At 39.8% G+C, this 25,714-nt stretch overlaps 1 protein-coding gene across 1 annotated transcript in view; it reads right to left on the bottom strand.

The window, feature by feature from the left end:
• Positions 1-25,714, bottom strand: part of DIP2A (DIP2 disco-interacting protein 2 homolog A (Drosophila)) — a 102,494-nt gene that overhangs the window by 8,818 nt on the left and 67,962 nt on the right. The window contains exons 18-33 of the mRNA XM_009878885.1: positions 25,319-25,433; positions 24,087-24,226; positions 15,698-15,834; positions 14,212-14,292; positions 13,885-14,012; positions 11,796-11,910; positions 10,487-10,688; positions 9,748-9,857; positions 9,530-9,610; positions 7,247-7,370; positions 6,305-6,426; positions 5,877-5,988; positions 5,539-5,648; positions 4,896-5,026; positions 2,995-3,163; positions 1,709-1,879 (exon numbers count right to left, since the gene is read on the bottom strand). Of these exons, the coding sequence (XP_009877187.1) occupies positions 1,709-1,879; positions 2,995-3,163; positions 4,896-5,026; positions 5,539-5,648; positions 5,877-5,988; positions 6,305-6,426; positions 7,247-7,370; positions 9,530-9,610; positions 9,748-9,857; positions 10,487-10,688; positions 11,796-11,910; positions 13,885-14,012; positions 14,212-14,292; positions 15,698-15,834; positions 24,087-24,226; positions 25,319-25,433 (2,048 nt within the window). The remainder of the gene's footprint in view (positions 1-1,708; positions 1,880-2,994; positions 3,164-4,895; positions 5,027-5,538; positions 5,649-5,876; positions 5,989-6,304; positions 6,427-7,246; positions 7,371-9,529; positions 9,611-9,747; positions 9,858-10,486; positions 10,689-11,795; positions 11,911-13,884; positions 14,013-14,211; positions 14,293-15,697; positions 15,835-24,086; positions 24,227-25,318; positions 25,434-25,714) is intronic.

Here is a 25,714-nt window from a genome sequence, read left to right on the forward strand (position 1 = left end):
ACTTTAGGACATTACAAGTACACATGCATCACTATACCTGTTCAGCCAGCTTGCCCAGCCTGTTTGGCTGACAGCAGGACCACAAACAGAAGTAACAGGGGCCATCAAAGTGTGTGAAACAGAGAGAAAGGGGAAAAAAGAAAATACAAACAAAGAGGCACTGGAAACATAAGATACACACAGTAAGACAGAAGACAAAACTCATACTGTTTTAGAGTGAAAACAAAATTTCCATTTCAGATTACTAAAGAGCTTGGCACTTTTAAGTGGTTCATTGGAAAACATGCAAATCCCAGTTAATAAACAAGAAGAGGTTTAAAGTCGATCACAAACAATTCCAGTTGCATTACCATAAATCCCTCCTCCATTAAGTATCTAAAGGCTGCTTGCAGCATCAGAAGCACCTTCTCAGTAAACCAGTCCGGTACGGTTGGAACACGTTATGTATTTATTTGCATACTAATCTGTATCAAAACCCCATTCAGTTTGGCTATTGATCTATGATTTTAAGAGGTCAAACATAGATACCACTTTGGAAGAATGGGAGAAAGATTAAAATAAAGAAAAACAGCACTGAAAAAGGGGTTCAAGAATGGAGGAACAAAGATGAAAAAAGTATAAAATGAAGAGGAAGCTTAGCAGCCCAGCAGCCCTACACTTTTCACTTTTTTCTTGGAAGTACTTTTCACATTGCCACGTGTGACACTTTGCAGAAAACCAGTTTTTCCCCCCACTGTGTAGACTGAACAGCAAGTATTCAAAAATTGGCTTTTAAAATTCTTACTCAGGCAATTCAGAAAGCTGTTCTTTCACACTTGGCATCTGAAATGTTTTATTTGATGAATTTAAAATATCAATTTACAGTCCACTTAATTTTACCTATATCCTTCCTGTTTCTCCATCCACTGATTCACAAAATTGCTCTGGCCACGTTTCTTTATGATCATTTATCTGGGTGTTGTAAAATTTTCTCCTTTAATATGTGTGAAAGAAACCATGAAACTAAAACAATTATGAATAGCAACCTATTTAAGAAGCGTAAGGCCCCTAACATGTCTTGTAGGAAATCTTGAACACTGAAGTATATGCCCACTTCATCCAGTGGGCACCAGAAAGAGAAAGAAAAAAAAAAAAAAGTTTTGCAGAAGCACAGTAGCAATCTTCACATGAATACATGTTTTTATTAAATGCAATTCATATCAATAAAATTGGAAATAAAATTCACAATTACTCACATACTTGATGCATGCATCATCTATTGAATTCTCCATATACAAAGCTACATGTTGCCGTATTTGAAAATTGAGCGGCACACCTATTAATTATCTCAAGTATCATACAAAACCCAGGGTGTTTTGCTTTTTCCTCTCCTAACTCAAGAATAATGTCATTGCACTGCCTGAGATATTTAACATGTTTAAAAACTGGAAGCTGTATATTTAATTTAATACTGCTCCTGCACAGGAAGAAAGCAAGTTTCTTAATGCTGATCCTCTGTACTAGAAAGTGAAATCAATTGATCAATGAATACAGAAAAGCAAAACTATAATCCACATCTTCAAGGCTTATTTAAGTTGGTGATGAAGCAAGCTAGCAATGGAGCTCTAATTCATTAAGGGGAAAAAAAAAAAAAAAGATGTAGAGCTGAACATAATGTCCTACAAAGTCCACAGAGATTCTGTATAAGGAACACACAGCTTAATCTCACCTGTAAGCAAATTGCGACGTTGACCCTGCATCCAAACGTAGTGCTCACTGCACGGGCAGAGAGGCCCAGGTCTTTGAATAACTTAGAGAAAGACTGTGTTAATGTAATTCTTGGTCTCTCCTCTGCAACCACCATGCACGTACGCACGCAGGACAGGTTAACTCCTTTCATCTGAGAGGTTGGGTAAAGAAAACAACAACATTTTGAGTTCAAAGTTGACAATTCTAGAAATAAGCTCCTTTAATTTGCAGAACAGACGGGCTTAAAAACCACTAGAAAAACTGACATGAACTGGTGAAATAATACAGACAGGGACTGCACTCAGCTTGGCTTTATCCACCCAGGACAACTCTCTAAAATTGTGCCAAGAAGCTTCGTGGCAGGGCTTGATGCACGAGATGCAAACTACTCGCACTGTGTAGCTGCAACACAGCTACTCATTGTTTTGTGCTACAAAATCCAAAATGTCATCGTGTCACAGGGCTTAGAAGAGACCTGCTCACTCAAATGCAAGCAGAGCGTTTGAGACATTATTAGCTCTGATCAGCATGAATGTGAACATGTATCAACTGGCTGTGGGACAGGATTGCCGTCAGAGAGGTCCACGAGAACAGAGGGACAGTTTTTTGTCTATATTGAAAATAAGCACAATGTAGCTGCTTTCCTGCGTGCAACAAGCTGACATTCCAGCCATGGGAGCTCTCCTACCACTGAGACAGAGACATCTCTTCAAGGAAATTAAGTTTCAGTTAGAGATTTCCTTCAAAAATAACCAAATGTTTTAGTATGTAACTGCTGCTGTTAGAAAGATTACATCCACTTTAGAACTCGATATTTTGGCGTCAAGCAATCTGAAAGTATGTGAGAGTTGCAGATTTTTGGAGAGGCTTTTTGTTCTGTTTTCTTTTTGGGGAGAGGTTCTTTGGTTTGCATGTTTGGTGGTGCTTTGGATTTTTTTTCTTTTTTTTGGTGTGAGTTTTGTCTGTTTTCATCTTGGACAAGAAAATGTTAAAAGGCTGGCTACGTACTTTGCCTCAAATCTCAGAAATACACAGCAGCACAGATATGGCACAAAAAAGTAAAGTTGAAAACATAAGACTTTTTTCCCCACCAGAAATTTGAGAGCTGGAACTTCCAGCAATCTTGGCATTTCCCAAAAAGCAAGTCATAATGAAAAGCTTCCAAAGAAACACTTATGGACACATCTACTGCAAGCCAAAGTGAAGTATTTTTAACAAGAGACATGTATTTATATGTCAGTATGTTGAAAAATTAAGTCCACTCACCCGGAGTATATCAGTCTGTGTTCCAAGCCCTTTGGTGCACATCTCCATCACGGAATAAGAGCAGAACGTGATGCGCACTTTATACTGACTTACAGCAGACAACCACAGAGACACGTTGCTCTCCAATTCCAGAGGAGGGACGAGAATAGACTGATGACCCGAATATACACTAGGAGGCGGGAGAAAAAGAAGCATGAAAACTTCAGGCCAGCATAAAGAAGTCAGAAGTTACATAAAGTCAGAATGAAGCAAATACCGGAAAACCAAGAGCTTGATATTTACTTGAACTTCAGGTTACCTTCTCCATAGAGAGCAAGTATCTCTTAGTTACCTAAAAACTCCAGGTTTGAGTTAAGTCACAAACTTTAAGGTGAGCATATTTGTACTGTAGTGAGTTGTGCTGAACTACAGGCAAATATTCAATGCTTTGAGTAGACAGAACTTCTGACACTAAGCCATTAATATTTGAGACATCATTCCAGTTACAGAATGCAATTGGTAATTAAACTTATTTTTGTGAGTCATTCTAGGGAAAATGCACCTTTCACTTTGAGTGAAATAGGTCTTCAACAGCTATATTGTACCATTCAAATTTTTGGTGCCTTTTTTGTAGATATCTCAGTTTTTGAACAGTGTTTATGTGAAATATTTAACCTGGATTACTCCTGTTACAGGAGTACACAGAAAGTGTCAAATTCAGAATCACACCACCTTTCAATTATTTTTTTATAAAACATACTATATACTTATTTCAAGACAGTAAATATCATGACCATATAGTCTTAAATTACCAAATGTTCTTTTAGATTGGTTACTATCAGCAAAATCAGTGCCACACCCCTCTGTAAAATCAGGCTTAGATAAATGAATGCATCTTGAAAAAAACAACTGCATCTGTAATTGCTTTCAACAGGTAGCCTGACATGCTTTTCATTTCTCCTGACTAGAGTTTATGTGTTTTTGTAGGGGACAATATGCCGAGGATTTTTTTTTTCGTTTTCTTTTTAAACATTCTAAAACAGAAAAAAGAAGTTATGTAATAGAACAGTCTTTCACACTAAACCGGAGCTATAACTCAGGTGAAACACGGAAGACCTTATACTAACTCCTGTATAGAAAGTATGACAAGTAGTTCCCTTCTGTAGAAATACACTTTAAATCCATTTAGATTTTAATTCTTCCATCACTGAGGTTTCTTCTCTCTCTCCACTCTGACTCACTTTATTGATAATATAAATCATTACATGTTCCCAAAGTTAATCCTTTGTTTGCCTTCAGTACACTTCCTTTCCAGTTGGGGAAATCAGAGGGGGAAGGAACAGGTTAACTACAGTCAATTTAATTTTATCTGTTTACAAAATAATCTTTCACATTCAGTTTCTGTATGGTTTTTTTATAGGACCACTGTTAAATCATCAAATTAGTTAAATCATGTGGAATGTTTTAAAAGGCAGAACCAGGAATATTGTGCAGCTTTGCAAGATGTGCTGCATTATAGTTGTTATCTGACTGAATCAATTCAGGTCTCATTCATTTAAGAAACATTTAATTGTCTCCTTTAGCAGTATTTCTTACTGCATATCAGTCTTGCAGTCAACACCTTAAGGGTCTCGTAAAAAGATATGGTTTGATCTCAGTAGATTTTAAAAGGATTTACTTAATCAATATAAAATAGTGAAGTTCTTTTGTTCTTGGATTTGGTATCTAACTAATTCTATTTATAAAACCCAAGTTATTCAAGTAAGTAACTTAAATGAATTTTGTTACCATGAAAGGTATTTTATGAAATACCTGTAACAAGGTGAATTTGGGTTTCTCTGACAGTTTCACCCATGACTCCTCCCTTGGATTCTAGAGGGGGCTGGGAACACATGAGAAAGCCTACAACTCGAACGACATACCTGCACAAGCACCACAGCGCAAATCCCAAGCCACAGTAAGGGTCAAGGCAGATGGCAATCTGACGAGAAGGGTACAGCTCACACTGCAGCTTTATAGAGCGACATAAGGCACTTGTAGCTGCATGGGACATCTGGCAGAGGGAAAAGGGCACTCTCAGGGACTTAAAAAACAAGGTATCACATGTAATAAATGACAGAAATGTTTATTGTGGAAGACACGGAAACATGCAGCAGTTTGGGTTTTTTTTAAGCACCTTTAAAACAGGAAAGGGATACGAGCCCCAAATTTCACAGGTACTTTTCATGCTAGTGGCAAATGACATCTGTCATGACATAAAATGATGCCAGATGATGTTGGACATCTCTAGGGTACATTGCAAAAACCAAAACCTTAATGAACTTTACAACAAGCACTCCCCATTTAGTCCCCTTGTTGTCTCCTAACATAGAGTCATTAAGACTGAATTCTTCCAAAAAGTGCATCAAGAAATTTGTGACGTCATGCAAATTTAAAAATAAGCTTTCTGAACAGCAAGATGGTCCACTTACATTTTTGCTTTTTTTCTCTGACAGAAGAAATGAATGTGGAATATGCCTATTTACAAGGAAACAAAATATAATCTCCTCTCTCTTGTTACTCTACCTTTACTCCTGCTAATATACCAGTAGTAGACACACTGAAGTCCAAGTATGCCAACATATCTGGAGATGCCGGTCTGAAAATACTAGCCAGCTTCTTTTTAGGCATATCATCTATTTAAAATATATAAAAAGAGAAGAGTACCATATTATTATTTTAGAAAAAGAGCACAGGACAAAAATGTGTCTTTACAGCATTAACACCAGATGCTTTCTATAGCTTCTAGACAGCTATGTGAACGCAATGCAAGTTACATCCATTTAAGCAGTTTCAGTTTAACAAAATAAATACAGCAATCCTTAGATTATTTACATTTTGGCTAGTGGGCAAGAATTCTGTACCTGTATCCAAAATAGTGGGCCACGTTTTAATATCTACAGCTGTTGCAGCTTCCTTGGACTTCAGCAGTTTCATTATTGCTTGCGTGGTTAGTATACATGCAGATTTACTGACCTGTAAAAGACACAGCATTAAAAACATTTACAAAACTAGTGGATGGATGCTCAAGTGATTTCACACCCATCCAGATGAGAGAAACAGTAAGCTGAACAGATGAAGAAAAACACTGGAAACAAAGCAATATACATCACAACAGCAGAAAGAACATTTTAAGTGATTTTTTGAAAAAAGTATTTATTAACTCAGTCACAGCACACTGATCTTTTTTCCCTAGTTTATTTTACATTGGCTGTGGCAAAGTAATTTATGAGGTGGCATCAACCATCCTACACCTAAGAAAAGCACAAGGAGAGGAATGTCTTATACATACCTCTACAATCATTTTGACAGTGGGCAGAGTGGTGGCAAGGTTCTGTGGATGAGGTGGGCGAACGGTGATAGGTATACAGCCAGCATATAAGCAGCCATAGAAAGTTGCTATCAAGTCTACTCCTGTAATAGATATTTGCGAAATAAAGAACTCTGAGAACAAAAAGCTAAATTCTTTCACCACAATCAAAGTACACAGTAGTTTACTTTGTTAAGATGTAAGGATTTGATAAAAAGGTCTACTCAAATCAACAGGCTGTTTCAGGCCATGCACAATTCTATAAGGTTAAAATATTTTGCATGAGAGAGTTAGCAAAAATTATTCAAATTCTACAAACTTTAAATTTGCAAGGATCCATTTTCATTCACAGATAGTATAAAATAACAAAAGTAACAAAATAAGGTAATGCAGATTATGAAGATGACAACTCAGATTCTTCTAAACAAGCATATGTTTGTTTTTCAAAATTATCATGCTGAAATACACAGTCATCCTACTTTTATGAAGTAGTACTTTTTTCCTGAGGTACACTTATAAATATACACTAGTAATGCAAGTCTGAAGTCCAGATTTCACTTCTAGAGACATCCATTCAGGAAAGAAAGGGTGTTCATACGCTGGCATCTCTAATCTAGCTTTCAATGGATATACATGCAATTTTATTCCATTCTCCAAGGCTGAAAATTGAGAACCTTTCATATGGTTTAAACCAAACTACTCCTGCATAACTGCCCAGATATCTGGAGCAGTTAGATGAAATACTTGGTAAATGTAGTTCATCATCTAAGAGAAGCAAGTTAAAAATAAAACAATGAAAAGGAAGCCTCTTCCTTGAAATATTAAGTCACTGTCATACACCACTGTATTAAATAGATGTTTGAATGCTCTGTCTTGGCAAGAGTTGATGTCTGACTTTGAGTTTTGCTCTCTGTATTGCCTTACCTGGAGGATAAACCAGGGCCACATGGTCACCAGCATTCAGTCGTCCTTTCTCCATCAGTGCAACTGCCACTCTCTCTGCTCTCTTGTGCAACTGTAGGCACGATGCGGTGCTAGCTACAGTGCCCTGCACAAAACAGAAACAACGTCAGAAAACTTTATTCAGTTTCAAACTGTTTTCCACAAATTATGAGCTGCAGATGTAATATTTCATTGTCCTTATTTTAACAATACAGCAAACACTTCTAAAGTCTCAGCGTTTCAGAAACCAAACCTCTAGATGCTTTTGCCATGAGCAGTCTTAGAAGTGCAAAGGGTCTTAGGTATAGATGCTGTTTTAAAGGGTCAGAGAAGTAACCTGAGCTGTGCTTGGGGCGCACTGTCCCTTCTGCTTCAGTGCATCTAGTCAAAGTGTATTTCCCACAACTGCGCATCTGCAGAGTCTTCACACGGAAGCAGCTATATCTCTGGAGTGCTTAGGCAGTCGCAAAGTCATGGAGATTCCAAAAAGCTTAGCACAGTTTTTGATGTGAAGACATCCCTTGCTATCCAGCCTGGGAAGTGCTGCCTTAGCCTTAAGACTGTGAGGTTGGTATGTATCCGTTTTTCCAAGACTGCAATTTGATTCAAGAAAAACTGGTGGGACACCCACCTCAGAGAGCAACAGTCAGAGACTGAACCAAGCCTCCTACAATACAGACAGGGATTACGACAGCAAACGCCTGCTGTACAAGTATTAGGTTTTGAGTCCAAGAAAGGCTGTAATCCTTAGCCCAAATCCTAATCTCAATCCTTGAGCCTTTTTAGTTGAACTTCCTCCCTCTTAATCCCTGAAGTCAAAGCAACAGGCCTGTTGTTTCCCAGATCCTCCTCCTGGCCTTTCTTATAGATTGGTGTCATATCAGCTGACTTCCAGTCTGCTGGGACCTCTCCAGCCAGTCAGGACTGCTGAGAAATGAAGGAAAGTGGCTTGGCAAGAACCTCTGCCAGCTCTCTGGAGAGCTCCTGGGTGGATTCCATCCAGTCTCATAGACTTGTGTACATCTATGTGGTGTAGCAGATCACTGACCATCTCTTCCTGGATTGCGGGGGGATCATTCTGGTCCTGGTTCTCTGTCTTCTAGCTCAGAGGGCCGGATACCCAGAATATAGCTGGTCCTACTATAAAGATTGAGGCAAAGGCAGCATTAAAAACCTCAGCCTTTCCTCATCCTTGGTCACGATGTTTCCTCCTGCATCTAATAGAGGATGGAGGCTCTCCCTGGCCCTTCTTTTGCTGCTGATGTATTTATAGAAAGGTCATAAATCCTCCTTTTGTCCCTAAGGTGCAGCCAAAGTTCCCTGTTCAGCCAGGCCAGTCTTTGCTTCCACCGGCTAATACGGTGCATGGTTGATATAGGAACAGTAGCAGCCCAAGGACTTGGGAGAAAATGAAAGGAAAGGAATAAAAATGTGTCAGAATAGCACTAGAAGAATCTGAAATATTTGAGTTTTCTGAAATACCCACAGCAGTAGTGCACCTCAAGCCCAGGGAGGCTGAAACACTGAGGAACATACAAAAGTGCACATTTTTTCACACTCCTTTACGAAGTGTTGGATGCACAGGGCACATGAATGCTCCAAAATTACTGACAGTCACATGTAGAGCAGACAGGCTCTGAGCAAAAATGATGTAATTAGTTAGAAACATTATCATATGCTGCCTTATCATATGCCATAAGGTCTCAGACAGCTCTTGAATTAAGCATATAGAGCCTGTAAGTACATACAGCATGCACTCCAAAACTTAAGTATTTACTTGTTCATGCTTGAGTGACTGTCATCTTTTTTGGGGGCAAAGCCTAGCCAAGGACAAGGCATCAGTATCAGTGTGCAGTGCTCCCAGAAAATACAACTCCAAGCTGTCCCAGGTATTCCTACTTAAGCCTAAGATCTTCTCATTAAAAAATCCTCCGTTTCAAGGGTCCAGTTAACCTTGTGCTCAGGGACAAAGACAGAATCATGGCTTCCGTGGACAAAAGTTGTGTTCCAGCAAGAAATGTAATTACTGGAATGTTTTAAGCTAGGCAGAACGCATACTGACATTCCAGATGTGGAATAAAAAGATGTGCAATAAAATTCTAGATGTGGAAAAAATGATGCTGCTTGCTAACTAGCAATTTTTGTCTGCTTGATTAAAATAACCTGAAGTATTTTTGGCAAAGACTTGCGGGCTGGAATTTTCTTAGAATCCAAACAAACTTTTACTGATCTCAGTCTCCAAGTATGACCTAAAGCACATCTCACCTTGGAATTCAACAAAAGGAAGAGGGGATGATCTGGAGTTGTCTGAGCTCGCCACTGAAGAACGTCTGCTAAATACAGGAACTGAAACAAGCAAAAACGAGACACTCAGACTCACTTTAAATGTACCATGCTTAGTTTCAGCAGAATACCGTAACTAGTGTCCCCTCATTTTGAATAAGCCAGCTCAATTATTTAACAATACCAGGACACAGTGTTACCTTTCTTGCCTGGTCGTTATCCTCTAACTGGGTAACATCTCTCCCTGAGGCTTGTGCAATTCTCTTTCCAGCAACAAGGTTTCCTACTATCATTGAAGCAGGACCAACATCTGCATTTTGAAAAACAGTGCAAAATGAGGAACAAAATAATGTCAGAAACATGCAACAATCTATAACTCAGCCTGTAAATTACCATAAATGCCATATATAATCTAGATCTGAAAATGAAAAGCTAAAACTAAGGATCGCATTGCATAGAAAAAGAGAAAAGAGGATAGTATGATACACTAAAAATCAGTCCATTACCAGAACAATATTTTAAAAATCAGTCTATTACTAATTATTATTATTATTATTATTATTATTACTAAATCAGCAAACTGAGGCCTGTATGTACTTTTTCTCATTACATTTCATGTTTTATTACATGAGTCACAGCATGTCTGAGGACTGGCCTTTGCAAGATGGCCAGTTCAGGAACAATTTATACCCCAGCTACAGAAACATGAGATTGGTACGTGCTGTACGTCCCTGCATTTACCTGGGACTCAACGCAGATCATAAAGTCCTCACTGAGCTCTGGGCTGCTCTGACAACATCACTAGCTCTGCCAAGCTACGCAGCTTAAAGTCACCCAACGTTCAAAATTCTGAGCTGTCACACTGCCTCCAGGTCACACTCCATGCACACCCTCAGAGTCAGAAACACAGAACTAAGGAACATGCTCTGGTTTACTCACCTGGCTGTTTCTGTCGAGGCTTAGGTAGGTTAGTAACACAGGTATGCGGACACATCAAGACATTACAGGGGTGCAGAGCACCCTCTAAAAAGCGCTGCTTGGTTTCTGAAATATGAATTCCTCCAAGTGGAGCCTTTGGCAAAGTGTTGGCTGGCACCAAGGCAAGACAGTAGACGCCCACTTGGTGAATGCTATCAATTGCCTTGATAGAAAGAAAAAGAATACATTCAATATTATCAGTTGGGATGTAGCTAGAGCAAGAATATGAATTCAAGTCATTTAATAACATTAAAGTTTTTACTTGCACCACAATTTGCAAATAAAGGGTCCAATTCTGCACTCACTGAACTCATAGAAGTTGTGCCATGACTTCAATGGGAGCAGGAGCAGACCCAGGACTTTGCTTGTGCACTCTATCAAGGGGATGTCACCTGCACATCAGGGATTAGGAAAGCCTCTTAAAAGTGGGCAAGAAGCGTAGAGATTTTAAAAAGCCACAGCAAATTTAGCATGTATGGCACAATCACAAAAGCGCAGTAGAACATAAAACCACAAAAATAGGCAAGGAAACATCTTGCTGCCTAAACCTTAAGTGTCTATTTTAGCTACGACACTTCTAAAAATAGAAAAATAAGAATATTTTTTCCTGTGAAAAACAGCCTTTCTATTTCATCCAGAAAGATTACAAGGCTGAAATTAGACAGTAACCGTTATTACACAACTGCCTTACTTAAGAGGAATCTTCCCTTAAGTTGTTCTCTCTAGCCTTCCCTTCAGTTACCCCTTCCCCAGAGTCGTCTTCTGTAATTGGTCTCTCACTTTTCGCTTCCTTAGAACCGATTAATTCCAAAATCCTCAAAAGCAAATCCCCTCCCTCCTGGGCCCTCCACAGAAATACGATAAAGTAATCAAGCAGAAAGTTTTTAATGCTTACTGTTGAAGATGCAGAACAAGGATGTTAGTGACATAAAAAGATTTCATGGTCTGTTTTGATACTTGACACTAAGCATACCCTTAAACATTTTCAGACCTAACTGAAATCAGCAGTGACATGTAGAATTAAAAAGAATTATCATCGTGAGGACTTTTAAGAATCCTAGTAGTACGAAGTTAAAAAGCATTGTAGAAGAAAGCCTTACATTTTACAAAATTCTTTTAACTATCAATCCTGAAATACATTCTGAAGTTAGCTTATTACACTCTCTGTTACACTGACAGGTTTTTCTCATGGGAAAAAAAATTCTCTAATATTCTCATTTCATACATCAGCCTTATTCACCTGGAAAGAGAGAAAGGACAGACTGACTACCTGTAGAACCCTGCTCATCCACTGAAAACTATCCTCCTCTGATGCATCAGGGCGCTGCTCTGCCACAAGCACTATTCGATCATCATGCAAAACGGTCACAGAAAACACTGCTATCCTAAAACGCAAAGGACAGAAGAATGATAGGATGCAACATATGATGAACATAGCACGGTTTATTATAATGTGGAAATGACTGAAACCTTTTACGGTACTGTTTCAACACGCAAGCATTATTCATGCCAGATCATCACAAAATCACGGACAAATTTAGAACAAATGTAGGTTCATTACTGCAATTTATTTCTTTTGGAGGTCAAGTGAATTAGCAGTCACCAATGTAGCATGTGTTTAACACAGGCAGGTTCCATACGTGCAGGGGCTGTGCAAACCTTGTCTATATAACTCCATCATGCATGCTAAACTTGTTGCACCCACATAGGACGTCCCTTCTGAAAAGACAACTATGCCAAATTACTGACCAACATGCCCATCAATGCTTGCCCTGAAAAATACTTACTTCCACTTGTGAATTAAATTAGTTTTAGGCTTGTATCTCCCAGGATAAAATATTAATAAAGCCTGAACCAGGTATGTGGCATTATTTTTAAGATGTGTGACTTACACAAGTGATGCAAAGATGAGGAAAGCTCAACTTCCATAGAATGGTTTGGGTTGGAAAGGACCTTTAAAGGTATCTAGTCCAACTCCTCCGCAGTGATCAGTCACATCTTCAACTAGATCAGATTGCTCAGAGCCTCATTCAGCCTGACCCTGAATGCTTCCAGCAATGGGGTGTCTACAACTCTCTGAGGCTAAACCTGTTCCAGTGTTTCACCACCCTCATAATAAAAAATTTATTAGTTTAAAACCATTACTCCTAGTCCTATTGCTATGGGTACTACTAAAATGTCTGCCCCATCTTTCTTATATACCTCTTTTCAGTATTGAAAGGTTGCAATAAGGTCTCCCTAGAGCTTTTTCTTCTCTAGGCTGAACAATCCAGCTGGCAGCCTTTCTTCATAAGAGAGGTGTTCCATTTTTGTGGCTTCCTCTGGACCCACTCCAACAGGTCCATGTCTTTTCTCTGTTGAGGACTCCAGAGATGGACACAGGTGGGGTCTCACCAGAATGGAGTTGGGGGGCAGAATCCCTTCCCTTTGCCTGCTGGCCATGCTGCTTTGGATGCAGCCCTGGAATACAGTTGTCTTTCTCGGCTGCGAGTGCACATTGCCAGCTGATGTCCAGCTTTTCTTCCACCAGTGCTCCCAAGTCCTCCTCTGCAGGGCTGCTCTCAATCCCTTCATCCCCTAGATCAGGCTGGAATTGGAGGGTGCCTCAACCCAGATGAAAGACCTTGCACTTTGCCTTGTTGAACCTCTTAAGGTTCACATAGGCCCATTGCTCAATCTTCTCCAGGTCCCTCTGAATGGCATCCTGTCCCTCAGGCATGTCACCCACACCACTCAGCTTCGTGTCATCTATCAGCTTTCTGAGGATATGCAGGAACCCATTGTTTATGTCACTGATGAAGACACTAAACAGTGCTGGTCACAATACAGAATGCCAGGGGACATCACTCATCATTGACCTCCATCCATCCAGAGCCACTGACCTCTGAAGAGCAATAAGGATGGTGGTACAATACATAGTATCTTTGAAGGCCCTTCAGTAGCCTCAACACTCTTAGCTTGTTCTTCAGAACATGCTGCAAAATTCTTCCATAGGCCACTCTGCATGAAAGGCTCCAGTAGACAAAGGGGAGTTGTGTTTTACATTTGGCACACAAGCTTAAGAGAAGCTTTGAAAGAAGTTTTAAACAGACACTTGAAGATCTATGTTTACACTATGTGAAGGAAATGTAAACCTATTATGTATGAAGCAGGGTGTCAATATTTGCCTTCAAAGTTAGCAGAGACAGCCAAGTTCTCATCTGGCATATCACAACCTAGCGTCACCTTCCCCATAAATTGCACATGTAAAAGCTCACATGCAGAGCTCCTGTGTACACTATGCTACTTGTTGGCTGTTTAAGGTTAAAAAAGGAACAACAAAGTCCAGTTAACACTCGTGAAGCTTTTAGTATACTCACCTTCCCCGATAGACAAACTTCATGGGTTCAACTGCCAATGCAGTGGCTACCACATCATCTGCGTTGTGCCTGCGGCCACTAACTGTCATTAAGCCATCCAACTTTCCTACCACAAACACCAAATAGTCCTGAAAAGAAGACAGGATTAGAACTAGAGGGGAAAATCCTTCAGACTCGTGGCAATCCATGCCTGGATAAAGCCAACAATATTCTCAAGACCTGCAGGAGGTCACTGCCTTAACATAGAACTCTGCTGAATTCGGGGGGCAGCACTAAGAGTTGGAAGTCGGGACAAAGCAGGGCCCCAGATGGCTTGTTCACACTTACAGGACCCACAAAGCCAAGCAATCCTGTTCTTGTAAAGGGCTGGTCTGAAACAGGCACGCCGGCTGCTGTCACTGGAATGGCCTGAAAGAACACACAAGTATTTAGACACTCCCACTGCTTATAAGAAAAGTGCTTTCTGCCTCTGTTTCATTGTAGCTCTACACACCGTTTTTCAACCAGATGACGTTACTATCAAATATAAACAACAGCTTTTTGAACAATGAAGAACAGACCAATTCTTAACTCTGTGGTAGCTGTCTTTCTTACCTTTGTCTCAGCTACTTAGCCTTCATAACGAGAGTCCATACCGCTTTTAAATCAGGTTTTATAGTACGTGCTCAGATAGCACTTAATCAAGAGAGTCTTTCTGTTGCTACTATTAAGATCCCCAACAAAACACGTACCCAGGCACACCACTTCAACTGCGACAAATGCTACACTATCAGAATTTTAAGGAAGTTTACTTTGCTGCAGTTACAGGACTGCCTCCAACAGAGAACCAGAGCAGAAGGATTAAGTTCATCAGCAAGTTCCTGTCATCTCCCCAGGTGGTTTTCTTGCCTTCCCCCCATCCTACAACTCTCATTTTCGCTGGCTCTCTCACTAGCTAAGGACAGTGCTGAAAGCTAAGTTCTTTAAAGTGTTGAGGCTTGCCAGGCTAACAGAAAGAGCTTTTTTGTAAAGGTAATACTATGCTCAGGATTTATTTCATCACTCTGGTAGAATTCCACACTTTGGTGAGTCTTCCGACTACTGCCCAGTGTAACACCACGGTGTGTGTGACTCCCAAAGGACTTTCACTCCTCTCTTGCCAGAAAAGGGAGAACATGAAATTGGGGTACCACTGTGAGGAAAAATCCGAGCAGAAAGATGGCTTTTGCTTTTACTTTGACAGTCAAACTACAAAGCTTACAATTTTTATGCTGTCATCCTTACTATCTCTTCTTCCATACACCTAGGAATGTGACTTCATATATCCAACAGCAAACTGTGTAGTGTTCTAAGCAAATCAATGCTGAAGATCATTTTGAAAAACACGTAATGTTTACAATACACAAATGAAGCTTTTCCAACGAATTCATTATATATTAACAAATGCATTTTGACTGTATGAAGAAGCTTGCAAATATCAGAACAACTTCTAATTCCATGTCCCAAGCCGTGCATCAATAACTTGAAATGTCTTCAGGTAACTTTACATAAGACTGCTGTGTTAATACAGAACTAAGATGAATTTAAATGCTAACAGGCACAACACTGTGTTGCAGAATAGAGAGGCAGCTTACTGACTGCTGATGGTACTTTGTATTTTTGATTATAAGGGACAGAATTTTGAGCTCTGATGGAGAATGAAGCAAAGTGTATTTAGCCATGGCTTTTTCTAATAAAATAAACCAGGAAGTTTAAGGAACCATTAAGTTTATTTACAAGAAGAAATACTAGAAATGTGACAATGAAACTTTACATTATGAAGAGAAATACAAACCTCAAACACATTCTTGGTGATTCCAAGGAGTCCAAAATATGCCATGCCAGTTGCGCCTGAATTCACACATATTTCTCCAACCTCATCGGCTTTACACAGATAAGGAGTCCCATCCACCTTCACAACACACACATTTGCTAAAGGCACAGGAAAAACACAGAACCACAGAAGTTGCTTTGCCATCGACAGATAAAGATTTTAGTATTAATTATCTATCAGCTACAGCAAAACCACAGCATGCAGGAGAGCTCTCTTTTTGACAGCTTGTGTAATGTGTTCTCCAAGATTAAAGACACAAATGGATTTTTTTTTCTTACAGTTCTTCAGAATCTACGTATCAGCTGCAACTGAATCCAAAACCGTACCAACTGCTTTTCAACGTGAAGGCAGTTGGTTTGATCAAGTACAAGCAAAGATGAGAAAAAAAGATGAAAAATAAGATACCAATTACAGACATACCATTCATTTTATTTATTCCGCACCCTGGGGTTCATAGTATCATCCCTGAAGCTATGTGAGAAACACATTAGAAATGGAAATAAAACTAAGCTAATTTATTCTCTCACTGCCAGATCAGTGATTTTTCCACATTATGTCCCACCTTCTTCTAAGCAGGCCAGTCTGCCAATTATTATTTGGAGACCACAGATCTCCACTTATCTCACAGAGCTGTCCATTACTGAGCTTACTCCTGTGACCACATATTATCTCTTCCCTACCCTCAGTTTGATGACCTTCTTCAATTGATTAAAAGGACTGGATTTCATAAAGGTCCTGTCACTGTTATCCTTACCAATTTTCCTCTGAAATCTCAGAAATCTTCCTACACTGAAACGTTATTTTTAATTAAGGATACATACACTTGTAAATCAAGAATTACACTGAGCTTTGGTCTAGCTACTTGTTATGTTTTACTTTTGAAGCCACTGCTTTCTCAGAGGTTTCTCTGGCTAAGTAGACTCTTGCTTAAGCAATCTGAATTTATCCTTTACTAGACTGAAAAGGAAAGGAAAATAGATAGGAAGGGAGAAGGCACAATGGAGCACAGAAATTCAGCTTAGAGCTTAAGGTTACCAAAGAAATCAAAAAGGCTACCTGGGTCAACATAAAATAAACAGAGACTTTGAAAAGTAATATAGATTACATCATACATGAATGTTCTGCTACTTCCCATTGTGTCTGCTTCCAACACTGATTATAAGAGTACTTTGTGATCATTCACAGTATAACCATGAGACCCTAAAGGTATCGGAATTTTATTTAGTTGGTTTGTTTCCATCAGGATCTTTTGAATGCTTTGGCCATCGAACATGTCAGACGGGAAGCCCAGAGAAGGTTTACGACAGCCAGTATGAAGGATGCTATTACTGTTTTCTAATTTAGCCTATCTTAAGCGATATACAAATAGCCCTTATTTTTACCATTGTTCGACTAGCATGAAGAGAAATCATAAATGGAAAGTGGCACATTTCTTTTAATACTAATACACAATAAAGCTCTGCTGCAAGCAGGAACCAAGAACTCCGCTGGTAGAATGGGTTCATAAGTACATTTTCAAATCTCAGAGAATTCTTCCATTCTCAACAATTTAGGTCTGGACCGCAGAGGCAATAATTCACCCTACCAATAGATCAATCTCTAAATAATCTTGATTTCATAAAAATTATGTATCAGAACCACCAGCATTTATTAATAGAATGTTTGGAACCATGCAATGATAATCTTTGGTGACCAAATAAGGAGATATCGCTCAAATTCTGGTATAGGTCCAAGTCCAAATTAGAACAACAGTTTTGGTTGCTGAAAATTATATGTATGAATTAGAATATTGGTATTAAATTATACAGTATGAACTATCAGTTATGCAAAAAAAGCACTTTCAAATTTAGGAGTAGAGATTGGACAAAAGGCCATGTAAAACTTAATGGTAAACTGAAACAGAATAAATAGTTTATTATCACAGGAAATAATTTCAGTTAATCTCAGAACTTTTTATGTAACGCTTAAGCAATAACGAGGACAGAAGTGTCAACAACTGGAGAAAGTGCAACAATTTGTAGGTATACACAAATACTACAGTCCTCAACTCATTCATAAACATGGAAAACCCAACACATTCGCCTCCGGTTCCCAAATGATGCTCCATCCGGGAAGCCCAAGGACAAATGTATCACTCTGATCAAGTAAAAAAAAATACTTACCAGTAACCAATGTATGATACAGGTAGTTTACACGTACATTCTAACAGCAGGTATAGTTCTGCCCTGCCATGTGATACTGCAAGGTTTTCCTTGTGCAGTATCTGTAGAGCCTGTACCTCTTGCTTCTCCTTCTTTTCCTGCTTCATGTGTGACATACAAGAGAGTGCATCTACCACCATTTCAGTCTCTCTCAACAGCATTGCATCTGAAAAAGAATTAGAGAGAAGGGAAAAGCAGATGGGATTGGAATGTACATGTGGACTAGGCATCATGAAGAATACTGATTACTGGTAAGAAAACTTTCCTTCTTCAAGTGAGTCCACATGTACATTCTTATAGATGGTGACTCTCAGGAGTTAGCCCTGCCATGAGATTTCTGGCAGAACGTAAGAACCCTACTGTGCAAACAAATGCCTGCACTGATGCCCCACCAAAGACTGGATTCAGCTTTGGATGTTTCAAGACCAGCACAACATGAATGCAAGAAGAATGTCAGAGGCCTGTAGAGCAGAAGGCTACTACCAAAGGTGCCTGATGAGTGTCAGAGTGTCCTCTTTTTCTACTTTCACAGCTTCATACTGGATCCGTAGATGCAACCAATATCCCCTTAGATTGTTACTGTATGCCAAAACTGGAAATCCAGGATCTTCTTGTAGCAAGCAAGTCTTCCTAAAAGGCCTGGGTTGGTGAGAATAAAAAAAACAGAGGGTCTTCCTTGCACTACAGCCTTTAGTTATAACTTCTGTTCTAGAAGCATGAAGTCTTAGGAAAAATGCTAAAAGGCTAGGATAAAATGCCTCTACTACCACTGTGGAAGGATTTGCAGGGTTTCCAGAGAAAACTAATATTTGAAGAAAACAGCATATGGGTGTCTCTCCAATGCAAGGACCTGAATCTCTCCCTGCTCTTCTGGGAAGGGCAACATTGCCACAGATCTCCATGGGAAGAAGTTCTGCAATGGCAGGCTGCTGTGCCATATGACAGACTGAAGTCATGTGGACCACACAGAGCTGATTACTGCAATAAATTCTAAGGACTGAGCGACAATCTTGTATTCACAATCAAAGGAAAAAGACTGAAAGCTTTACAAAGTTGTTCTGTAAAAACTCCTTCAACAAATCAGGCATCAAGATAAAGGAATCAGAATCCTCTGCAGGGGAGATGCATCATGATTTCTACGAGAACCTGGGCAAACGTTTGCTAAGATATGGACAGAGGAAACATCCAAGACATCCATAGACTCAACACAAAGTAAACATCCCGCTATTTAGGATATTTGAATCATTTTCCTTGAACTTCTGGGAAAAGTACTCAATACAGTCACCACCCATATCTTGAAACTGTATATGCGTAAGTTCATCTCGTAGAAGTCTAAGATTTGGCATCTGCTGGAGTATAAGAAACTAACTGCTGCAACACTCCTAGGAACCAGGCTTTGTATGATTAGGAGCCACATGGACACAGATCTTCTGGATTAGAGAGGGTTACTCTCCTGACAAAGAATGAATGTGAGAAGGATCCCTGTAAAAGAATGTAAACATTTAGTTGGGAACTAGCAGGGAGGCAAACTTAAGTCAAATACCCTGAGCATCCATATCCAGGTTCAAGCATAAGGTATAATTAGCTGCTAAGATGACAGACAACACAGCAATCGCATCCCAGTTGATGTGAAAGTTGGAAGCACAAAACAGGCAGAAGAGAGGTTTGGTACTCTTGCTGTCATCTTTATCAGTCCAGTTTGAAAAAATAAACTGTAGATTGTTATGAGCCAAATATTGCTTCTTAGCAACATCAATCCCAAACAGAAACCATGCAAAATAGCCCAAGGTGGTCAACAGGTTTGGCAAAACATCATCCCTCCAGGAGCTACAGAGAAGATTCCAGGAGTGCATACCAGGTTCTCTCTTAAGAATTCCCACACTGTCTCGGATGGGAAGATTTCTTTGTAGATGTGTGCACTCCCCTAGTGGCTCTTCTAATTGGTATTCACAGCAGATAATGCCAAGGCAACTGAAGAGAATGTGGCATCAAGAACGGCCTACAGGTAGCTCAGCAGTGGTGTAAGACACTGCCGAGGGGACTGTTGAGCAAGATCTCCATAGCAGGTGGGCTCAGTGTCTCAGAACAAATAGCGAGATCTGAAGAAGAGTGAAAGTGGACACTTCATCAATGCCTTTTTTAACCAGCTGGTTCCTGAATAAAGTATGCCAGGGATCTTTAAGGGTAATGGAATCAAAACTATTTGGCTTGACTGAACAAGCCTTGGCACAACTGCTGTTTTTTTGGCATTTTCACAGCATGTTTGATCAAAAAAAAAAAAAAAATCAGGAATGTGAGCTCCTATACCATAAGACGTTTGAAAGACTAGGGCATGTAGTCATTTCCAAGACTGTATTTGTATTTAATGGGGATCAGAACATTGAATACAGCCTTCAAAGATGGCATCTGACTCAAATTAAGCCTTTGGTGAAAGCACAGCAATCTAAGGAAGAGAAAAAAATACAAAACCAAAACCAGATAAAGAGCAAGACTCCTCAGTCAGCAGAGTAGTTCAAGAGGGCAACCAACAGGAAAGGAAATGGTGGTGTATTCTCTCCTGTATGCCAAACACCAAGCAAGAATGGACAAAGTACATCCTCCATGAATACTACATAGAAAAAAAGCATCAATTTTACAAGGTAAGGCACAAATATATCCACTGTTAGAATGTATATGCAAACTCATTTGAAATTAATTATTTCCTTAAGATGATTTTCTTTTCATTTGGCACACATCTATAAATAACTGCTAGCCTTTTTATTTTCTTCCTATTCTGGAAACTCTTAGCAATGTTGTTTTATTTTTTTAAGAGACAGTCACAATGAACAAAGTCATCAAATTATTTTCTAGAAATAATTCTAACACATATGTTCCGACTTACTGAACACATAGAGAAATTTTTGCTGAAAATATATCTTCACACTTGGAATTTTTATCATTTGGTCAAATTGAAACTAATCTGCCCCAGATACTAATAGTATAATGCTGATCAGAGTTTTAAAAGGGTTAAGTCATTAGGCTGCCTGATTTCTACTTACCCTACAAGTAGTTTTGTCACTTACTACCACATTTAAAAACAGCAACAGCCACCAATTACAAATCACACTACTCTGAGGCACTAAATGGATACATACCTAACTGTTTTCCCCTCACACACTCAAGACAATTCACTTGGATGTTTCTTACTAAAGTAGAAAGTCATGGCAGTGTTGTCAACTGCCTGTCAATGGCATCCAAAACAAGAAGGGTCCATTAGCTTTTCCAGAAAATGCCTCAAGACATTTGACAGAGGAGTTTTGTCAAAAGATTGCTCTCATTACTCAGCTAAGCATTTCACAATGTCAGGGGCATGTATTTCATTAACAGCTTAGAAGAGGAAAATGAAATTACTTACCCACATACAGGTCAGTCTTCCAATGTCACAAGGCAGACTCGAACCTGCCACTTAGCAAATGCACTAGAGAAGATTAACCAAGTGGACTTAGAGCTGTAATGGCTGATTTTGAAGAGCAGCTTAAGGTGCAACACACTGTAAGCTGCCTTGTGTCCAGAGTACAAGACTACATGTGCTAAACTGATCCGGAAAAACATTTCAATTGTTCCTGCATCAAATACCACTCTTCTGAACTCTCAAACTGGATCCACAACATGTTCAACCATGTTCACCAAAGGATCCATGACCACCTGAAGGGCATGCAAACTTGTTCCCTTCACTTTCCTGTGACTAGCCCATAGTGCAAGCAGAAGATTGGGAGAGGACATCAATAGTCTTACCAGCTAAACCAGACAGTAGTAGTAGTTCCTGTCATCTATATTCTAGTTGAAGGGGAAAAATAAAGATTCTGTTGAGACACAGATGCTAGTCGCAGCTGTCCGTCTTCTGTGCCTTTGCAAGTTTAACAACCTGAATTTGAACACTGAGACGAAGCATTTCAGAAGCCATCAAGTCAGATTAGGTCACCATACTCTTTTTTTCCTGCACTCATGATTTCACACTGAGGTCATACAACAATGTGTACTCACTTGCCTTCAGGGATGTACTTACACTGGCTTCACCACCTTACTTCATAGAGTGTTAAGTTGAAGTCATTTTGCTGCAACGGCACACCTGTCTTGATGCAGATCCATAATGCTATAGTATGGTCAAGGATATAATGCTAACTGCCAGAGCAAAGAGAATGAGAGGATTTTTCACAGATCTACCCAGATACTACCTGCCTGAGGTGCTTGGCACACTGAAGTCTAATTGGATATGCAGAATGTACATAGATCTATGAACATATCTAGGAACATATTAGGGCCTTCCTTCTGACCACAAAGCCCTTGTTTCCAGAAGAACATTTTGAATATCTTGCTTATCTATCTAGAAGGTCAGACTAGAGATGTACAATTTTCTGCAGTTAAAATAAGCAGATCGGAAATGAATCCCCACCGATAGGGCCCCTTTCTCCTTAATTTGGTATGAAGTGCAGAGCTTCTGCTCAGTTTTTTATTGGTAGCAAGAGAAAGTTCTGAGTGTGAATTTAAGTTCAGTAAGAATAAATGAACCACCAACCTTTTTTTGTTGCACAGCGCTTCTGGGAGAAATGAGGAAAATGAAACAAGACCAGTGTGCCACTTGCTACATGATGACTGAATTTTTTATCAGTAGACTGGAAAGTTGTCTCCTTCTCTTACTCATAATGAGGGCCCTGATGTACAGAGAAGTGGTTGCTGAAATAGCACTAGATGGCTCTCTGCTTCATCTTCTACCTTGAGTAAATGCTCTACAGAGAGGAGGGCTTTGGAAGCAAAGCTCAGCAATGTATGAGATTCGTAATCACAGAATCACAGAATGTTCGGGGTTGGAAGGGACCTTGAAAGATCATCTAGCCCAGCTCCTCTGCCAGAGCAGGATCACCTACAGTAAGACACACAGGAAAGCATCCAGGTGGGTTTTGAATGCATCCATAACCTCTCAGGGCAGCCTGTGCCAGTGCTCTGCCATCCTCCCAGTGAAGAAGTTCTTCCTCATATTTAAAAACTTCCTGTGTTCCAGCTCGTGTCCCCTGCCCTTTGTCCTATCATTGGGCACTACTGAAAACAGTCTGGCTCCATTCTCCCTGCACTCGCCCTTTAGATATTTATAGACATTGATAAGGTCTCCTCTCAGCCTTCTCTTCTCCAGGCTAAATAGTAAATAGCACCAGCTCTCTCAACCTTTCCTCGTAAGAGAGATGCTCCAGCCACCCAATTATCTACGTTGCCCTCTGTTGGACTCCTTCCAGTAGCTCCCTGTCTCTCTTGCACTGGGGCACCCAGCACTGGACACAGTATTTCAGGTGTGCCCTCAACTGGGGCAGAATAAAGGGGGACGACGACTTCCCTTGACCTACAGGCCACACTCTTTATGCACCCCAGGATACCATTGGCCTTCTTGGCAACGAGGGCACATCGCTGGCTCCTGGTTAACTTACTGTCTACCAGGATTCCAAGATCCTTCTCCTCAGGGCTGCTTTCTAGAACGTCTACTGCTAACCTATATTGGTGCATGGGTTGTTCCTCCCCAGGTGCAAGACCCCACATTTGCCTTTGTTGAACCTCATTAGGTTGCTCTCTGCCCAGCTCTCCGGTCTGTCCAGGTCATGCCGGAGAGCAGCATAGCCCTCTGGTGTGTCAGTCACACCTTCCAGTTTTCTATCATTAGCAAACTTGCTGAGGATACATTCTGTTCCCTCGTCTAGATCATCCTGCTGTCCACCAGGATCCCCAGGTCCCTTTCCCTATGCTGCTGTAATGGAACCAAGAATAGCAAAGCCACAGGTACTAAAGGCATGACCAGAATAAATCAGGTTCTCTGGTCATTATATAGTAAACCTCAAGAGGTACAAAGAATGAAAAAAAATCTTCATCTCATCCTCTCCAAGCACACCCAGATCAGGTCAGGACAGGGCCTGAAGCTAGTGGTACCCTCAGACAGATAATGCTAGGGAAGGTTACACTGCTGACCTGAACATTGCAAACTTTACTTCAGTAGTACAGGGAACTAAGTGACATAAGTAACCTTAAAGGTATTTTTCATTTGTCATACTTATTTCATTAGCACAAGCATAATTAGTAAAGATAACTTATGTAGAGTATGCTTAAAACTACATGAAATACTTTCCTACCTCCAGGCATAATCTGACCAACATCTTGTACAGTTAACACTGACAACTTCTCTTCAGTATCCACTCTTATCACACCAAAACTCAGACAATTCATTGATAACACTGCTTTTCCTGGAGGAGGTCCACCCAGTTCTGGAGGTCTGAAAAACAGAAAGTCAAATCAGATATGAGTCAACCGATCGATGGCAACATGGTGATCAAAAACACTGTGTAAGTCTCTCAGGCGTGTTAAGGTTAAAAGAAATAATTGCTTCTCATTTTAAACAAACAAGAGTTAGAGACTGGTAATATGTTTCAATAGATGAAAAACAAGCTAGAACAAAACACCATATAGCTTTCACTCCAAAACATTACAGAGAGAACTTATTTCTACTACGGGAAAAGAAGTGTCAAAAACGAGCATTCAAAGACTAAATTTTCTCAATACCAGAAAAATTAGGAAGCGTTTGGAGGGCTTGACACTTCTGACTCTGAGCAGAGTTAATCGATGACCAACAATTCCATTTTGTGGTTACACTTTCAGGATGGAACAGAGCAAAGCATTCCAGGTGCTGTTGCAAAAAACAGTTCTTCAAGTACATTTTTTAAAAAGGGAAAAAGTCAGCTCTCCCGCCAGAGAAAGTACTCTCCAAAATCCATAACTTTGTTTCAAGCTTTCTTGAAATTGATTTTCTGAAAAAGCACATTATGATTAAAACCACTGTAAAAAAAAAATTCCAGTATATTCCATCCATATGTCTATTAACAGCAAAAGTATTTCCTTTTTCAGAGCATACCTCCAAAAATCCAATGGTATTTTTCAGACCAGTTATAATTTTTTTTCCTTTTTTAGCCCCTTGTTTACAAGACATTGTATATAAGCAATTACTTGATGAGTCAGCATCTTCTTCCTCCCATAAAAATAAGTATTGATTTTGGGGCCATTTTGTAAAGGTCCTCCAGCAACATCAGTGAGGATGAGACCTCACTGCCCCAAGCAGTAAAAACCCCACCCTAACCAGACAAACTTTATGGCTGACTACTTTTAGAAAACAGTAATCTTTTTAAAAGGAAAAAAAATAAGAATCACCCATCCTTCAGCGAAAGAGATACCCGCAAGCCTCACACTTCCTCTGCCTAGGTCTTTGGCCATCTTTATGTAGGTAACAGTCTTTTTTGACTATGATTTTAACACTAGATACATTTCAATAGTCAAGAAATGCTTCAGTTCACTTCTCAGAGAAGAGAATTACCTGCGAATAGCAACAGTTAGTGCCTCTGAAGAACTAGCACATGGACAAATTACTTCTGGTCTCAAACCTCTGGACTGAAATACATTCAGGAATGCATCACAGGAAGATATTGACCCTAAAAAGAACAGTCACAAGATTGGAAATGTCTTGCCAAGGGCAGAAAAACATGACCTGTAGGATTTTAAGTTTATGCTTCCTCTCAGCTCAGCTATACAAACATAATTGCATCTGTACACAAAAAAACCCCAAACAAACCTTTCAAAATGCTTAAAAGACATCCTGCCTATTATTACATGTTAGATTTGGAGAAAAAAACAAAACTTAATAGTGATTAACAACTAATTCACTGGACGAAATTCAGAACTGCATACTCTCTTTTCTCTGGCAGCACTCCGT

This window comes from Apaloderma vittatum, unplaced genomic scaffold (genome assembly GCF_000703405.1).
Source record: "Apaloderma vittatum isolate BGI_N311 unplaced genomic scaffold, ASM70340v1 scaffold10981, whole genome shotgun sequence".
Classification (NCBI taxonomy): domain Eukaryota; kingdom Metazoa; phylum Chordata; class Aves; order Trogoniformes; family Trogonidae; genus Apaloderma; species Apaloderma vittatum.